Source organism: Triticum urartu, chromosome 3A (assembly GCF_056163025.1).
Source record: "Triticum urartu cultivar PI428250 chromosome 3A, HENAU_Tu73, whole genome shotgun sequence".
NCBI classification, from domain to species: Eukaryota; Viridiplantae; Streptophyta; class Magnoliopsida; order Poales; family Poaceae; genus Triticum; species Triticum urartu.
The window spans coordinates 632705960-632711455 of NC_141875.1; the positions used below are offsets into that span (position 1 = coordinate 632705960).

Here is a 5496-nt window from a genome sequence, read left to right on the forward strand (position 1 = left end):
CTGCCCCCCACGTCAACGGCCGTTCCTGCGCATCCCCCGGGCCGGGGCGTTTCCAGAAGTTTCGCGGTGGCGCCTACAGACAGCAACAGCCCACAGACACCCCTCCCGTTTTCCCGTCACCGCGTCTGGGAAAACGCAAAACAAAACGGGAGGCTGAGAAAAAAAGAGTCCGCCGCCGTATACTACGGGCAGAAAAAAAAGGAAACGTCGCAGTCCCCACGGCCTGCTCACGTGCGCAGCCCCCCGCCCGCCACGCGCCGCCCTCGTGAGCCCCCCGTCCTCATCCCCCCCCCCCCCCCCTCCCCCTCCCCGCTGCCTATTAGAACCCGGCCTCGCTGCCTCCACAGGCAGCCGCCAGTGCTCAACTGCGGCAGCTAAAACTCGATTTTATCCCCGGAAAATAGATCGCCTCTAGTCAGCGGCGGCGCCGCCGCTTCGCTTCTCGGCTTGCTCGGCTGGTGAGTAGAGCTCCCGTCCTTTTCTCCCGTGTAATTTATCCTTGCTGTTTGTTTCTCCCAAGGAATTCTTGTAGTCCCGTAATCCTGTTTGGTGCCGGGGAGCGGGATCGCCTCCGGAAACTGGATCTGCTTCGATTCTCGGAGCTTTCGCTCGGCGTTTCCGTAGGTTTTCTTTCTGTGGCTGCCTGTGCGCGAAAGCTACTTCGATCCTGGGCAAAGCCGTGGTTGTTTTCTTGGATAATATTCCTCGGATCCTGATGTTTGCACCGGGTCCCTGTCTCCGGCGGACGCTTATCCGCCGTGGAGGCTGGCCCGGTTAGCATTTAGTCCCCGAAGATTCGAGCTAATCTCTCCATTGGATTCTCTGGATTAGCTGATTAATGGAGAATTTTTCTGGATTAGCCGATTCGCTTCTGGTAGCGGCGGAGCATCTTATGCTTTAGTTTGGTTATATTATTCTGGTTTATTAAAGGTTTGCGTTGCTGTGCACGCCTCTAGCGGTTTATAGAAGTATAGAAGATCCAAGTAGAAGGGGCCGGAAACTCTGACAACTTCCAGGTGAAGGGGCCGCCCCCGGTGCTTGCTTGCCGTTTCCTTCCAGTTTTTTGCTTAGTGCGTTCCACGGCTGCAGACCTCCAAAGCTCCTTTTGAGAAGGTCGGCGTTATGCAGAGTTCACTCTCCCGGAATTTTTGCGCAAATTCCTCTATCGGAAGTTGCTAGTTGCCGCAGATATATTTGATTTTAGGTGATCTCGTAGGGAGAGATTGGTTTCTTGATAAAACGTAATGATCCTAAGGCCGTCCATTTCTAGCTGACTTTTGGTTCCTTCTGAACTTCTGGTTGACTTGAGAGATTAGTGCAGTAGTCGTTGCTTCTTGAAGAATTCTTTTCTTGAACACGCATCTAAATGCGTGACATTCTGCATCACAAGAAACTCTGCCACGGAAGAGAACTCCATGGTTAAACAACGGCTTAATAGCATAAGCCAACCAAAGAAATTAAAGCACACGGCAAGAAAACCAAAACAAAGCAAAAGCAGAAAAGAAAAATCAAGTACTGAGCAAAAAAGCGAAACATAGCAAAGAGACAAGGACGGCACTACTTATCTAGGCAATAGCGTCTAGGTTCTCGATTGCATTATTGCTCCATTCCTCTGTTTGTGTTCCCTACCTAATCTTGCGGGTATTTATCTTCGGTTCACTAGATGTGACGTGTTTAAGTAAAAGTAGTAAGAACCCTACCTTGGTCAGGTAATTGCTAGATCTCGGTGAGGGCTTCTGACAGCGACATTCCAGTATGGTTTAGCGCCCGGGGAGGTTACTTGGATCTTGCTTTTACGTTTTTGTTGCGGATACTTATTACTTACTAATCTAACCTATTGACTCTGTTTATACAAGTTTGCTAATAGCTGCACTACTGAATGCAGGTTTCTCTGTAAAAATGGTCAATGCACAGATGGTGAGTGGGTACTTGGACAATTCGTTCAATGCACTCATGGTTTCTGGTGGCGGTGAGAGTGGACAGACACAGAATGGTGGCACGGACACCACCTTGTCAGGTTGGAAGGACCTCCCCATGGAGCTTCTGCTGAGGATCATATCAGTAGCTGGAGATGACAGGATGGCCATTGTAGCCTCCGGTGTTTGTACCGGGTGGCGTGATGCACTAGGATGGGGAGCCACGAGTCTCTCCTTCTCGTGGTGAGTGATCCTCCATTCTGCATATCTCTCATATGTGAACATGCCCAATTCTTCAGTTTACAAGATGGTTCAAAATTTTGGTCATAATTATGAAATGTCACTTGTAGGCTGTAGCACAGCTTATCACTGGGTTCGTAGTTTAGATCCTTCTACTTATTCAGTCATATGATGTATGTTGGAAGTTCACTGCAAATGTGAAAACTTTCTAAGTCATTCGTCAGCTGTCCACCTTGATTCTAGAAAGAACAAAAAAAAATGTTGTAGTTATACAGCAATTAAAACTGCTCAATCAGATGATATATTTGTCCCAAGAAACTTTAATTTCTTAGTTCGAAATAAATAAATGGTTTGTTCAGGGCCTTATGTGACAACTACAAAATCTTGTCTTATTAGCAATGTTTGAAGTGCAGTCCAGATATTGATTGACCAAAGTGTCATTTTCAGGTGCCAGGACCACATGAATGAGTTGGTGATATCACTGGCCCACAAATTTACAAAGCTTCAAGTCCTTTCTCTAAGGCAAATCAAGCCTCAGCTTGAAGACAGTGCAGTGGAGGCTGTAGCAAATTCTTGTCATGATTTGCGCGAGTTGGATCTGAGCAGAAGCTTCAGGCTTAGTGATCGGTCCTTGTATGCTCTGGCACATGGGTGCCCTCACCTTACAAGGCTGAACATCAGTGGATGTTCCAATTTCAGTGATGCTGCTTTGATCTACCTCACTAGTCAGTGCAAGAACTTGAAATGCTTGAATCTGTGCGGGTGTGTGCGGGCAGCATCCGACAGAGCATTGCAGGTACTAAAGCTGCGACAGCATATTTTGCATGAACCGTTATTTAATCTCTATTATCTTGGTTCAGGCCATAGCCCGCAACTGTAGTCAGCTGCAATCTTTGAACCTTGGTTGGTGCGATACTGTCACTGACGGGGGAGTCACTAGCTTGGCATCAGGATGTCCTGAACTTAGGGCCGTCGACTTGTGTGGCTGTGTTCTTATAACAGGTAATTTGTTTGATCGATCTTATGTTCCCACAGTCTGCACAATCTGGTGCTCTGTTGATTGCTAAAACAAAATATACAAGGATATTAGCACTTCGTTTCTCTGCTCTGCTAAGGTAGTTTAACTATTTAGTTAATATCAGACATGCTGACTGACACAAACAATATCAGAACTGAGACTGGCTTTCTGCCAAGTCTTATGCTTTGCAATCATATTGTAATTTTAGGACAAGGCATTTGCAACTCGCATTATTTATTGGAATGCACAGTCTCAAACATTACATTACACGCATCCTTGGACTTTTTTAGTTTGCTATATATGTCTTCTTACATAATGTGCAGTCTTCCTGATTTTGTTAAGTTGCTTCTGCATCCTTTACCCTTGTACACTGTTCTCTGAGGTGCAACCTTCATACTTATCCAAGATCAAGTCAAGTGTGCTCATCCAAATTTGTTTCGGTTGTTGATGATGTTCACCATGTACGGCATTGTTATCTAAGTTCAGCATCGTTTACAGTGCTGTAGTTGCTTGTCAGTCGCATGCAGAGCCATGCTCATTGCCTGAAATCTGACTCCTGTCCGTTTCTCCTTCTGCAGATGAGAGCGTGGTTGCTCTTGCAAACGGCTGCCCACACCTGCGTTCCCTGGGGCTGTACTACTGCCAGAACATCACCGACCGGGCCATGTACTCGCTGGCCGAGAACAGCCGCATCAGGAGCAAGGGCATGAGCTGGGACACGGCCAAGAGCAGCCGCGGCCGCGACGACAAGGACGGCCTCGCCAGCCTCAACATCAGCCAGTGCACCGCGCTGACGCCCCCGGCCGTGCAGGCGGTGTGCGACTCCTTCCCGGCGCTCCACACGTGCCCGGAGAGGCACTCCCTCATCATCAGCGGCTGCCTGAGCCTCACCGCCGTGCACTGCGCGTGCGCCCACCACCGGCACCGCGCCGGGGCCGGGAGAGCCATCCTGTCAAACCATGCCTACTGAGGTCCCTCCCTGTGTGGATCATGGCAGGGTTCTGAGATCCCGGCATGGCCGAGTTTGTATCGTGTTGTATCAGCGAACGTGAAGTGGAACCGAAGGTGCGGTGGAAGTCTGTGTGTCTGTACTTGGACATTAACAAAATGAGTTCTCCGAAGAATATGTGAGCCTTGCTTGTGCAATGTGCATGTCAGTTTTGTGTGTGTGTGTGTGTGTGTGTGTGTGTGTGTGTGTGTGTGTGTGTGCGTCACGGGACTAGTCACTATGGCTAGGCAAAGCTGGCCTGAACTGATTTTATTAGAAGAAAGCTACAGTATTTACTAAGCTGAGATAACTAGAGGGGACTGAGAGTGCGAAGCAAGAATCACAACGCCCCCCGGTGTCAACCTCGCTCGGGCGGCGCCCGATCCTTATTTCCCGACGACCCTTACTACAGCGCATATCTCATTTTACCTCGCTTGGGCGCACCGGGGACCCCCTGTGGGCTCGAGCAAGCCACCCCGCGCCTCCCGCTCATCTTGCCGCCGCAAGGAGGCGTCGCTGGGCAAAGCCACGGGACCCCTCGGTCACCGTTCTCAAGCGCGGGGCTGGTGTTGCTCCGCTGCTCCACGTGGCGATGCTTGTAGCCGTGGCCTGAAGCCGGAACGGCGTCTTCAGGGCGGGTGGTGCGCATCGTGGGCGTGTGCTGCGGCTGCCTTTTTCGTTGCTGCTTCGATAGGCGGTGTAGGGGCCTGCTGTTGTGCTCGAATAAAGGTGGCGGTCCTGGGGTTCTTCTTGCGCCAAGACGAAGAGTTGCCTGACGTTCGTCCTTCCTGATTTGGCCGGAGTGGCGGGTTCCAGAAGGCTCCGCAGGCGAACTCCCATGAACGTATTAGGTCTGGAGATTGCTGGATCGGGTGGGATTCGTTCGTACCCATTGGTTCTCCGTTAAAGAGCGGGCGGCGTGAAGCTCTGCTATCTGTTGTCATCAGGAGATATGTTTAGCTCCATGTTGATGTCAGAGACGGAGAATGTCATGGAAGCCGAGATTGGAGGACTAGTAATGGTGATTAGAGTCTACGACGTTGAGGAACTTTCTTAGAGTTTTGGGATTCGTAGCAACGGTATGTAAGTGGGGGCGACAACACAGGTGAAGTTCAAAGTCTTCTGTTCAGGGTGAAAATCCAAGGTCTGACCTTCATTGGTTGTGCCTGGCAATGGTTTTGTTGAAGACATTGTTTTGAGAGCGGGGATTATCTCCGGGGTGAAAAACCAAGATCTACGATCGGACGACGACGGTGTTGGTGCACAATTTCCTCCTTAAAGATGTCGCTTTTGGAGAACCTGGACATCAGGTGTTGTCTTGGTGGTGGTTATGC

General features: G+C 49.9%; 1 protein-coding gene across 1 annotated transcript; it reads left to right on the forward strand.

Moving 5' to 3' along the window:
- The first annotated feature begins 300 nt into the window (after nucleotides 1-300).
- On the forward strand, nucleotides 301-4320 carry LOC125545595 (F-box protein SKP2A). Its single transcript, XM_048709609.2, has 5 exons — nucleotides 301-458; nucleotides 1886-2159; nucleotides 2604-2952; nucleotides 3017-3158; nucleotides 3753-4320. Exons 2-5 carry the CDS (start codon nucleotides 1900-1902, stop codon nucleotides 4142-4144), a joined length of 1143 nt encoding a protein of 380 aa, XP_048565566.1. The 5' UTR covers nucleotides 301-458; nucleotides 1886-1899; the 3' UTR covers nucleotides 4145-4320.
- Nucleotides 4321-5496: the final 1176 nt, after the last annotated feature.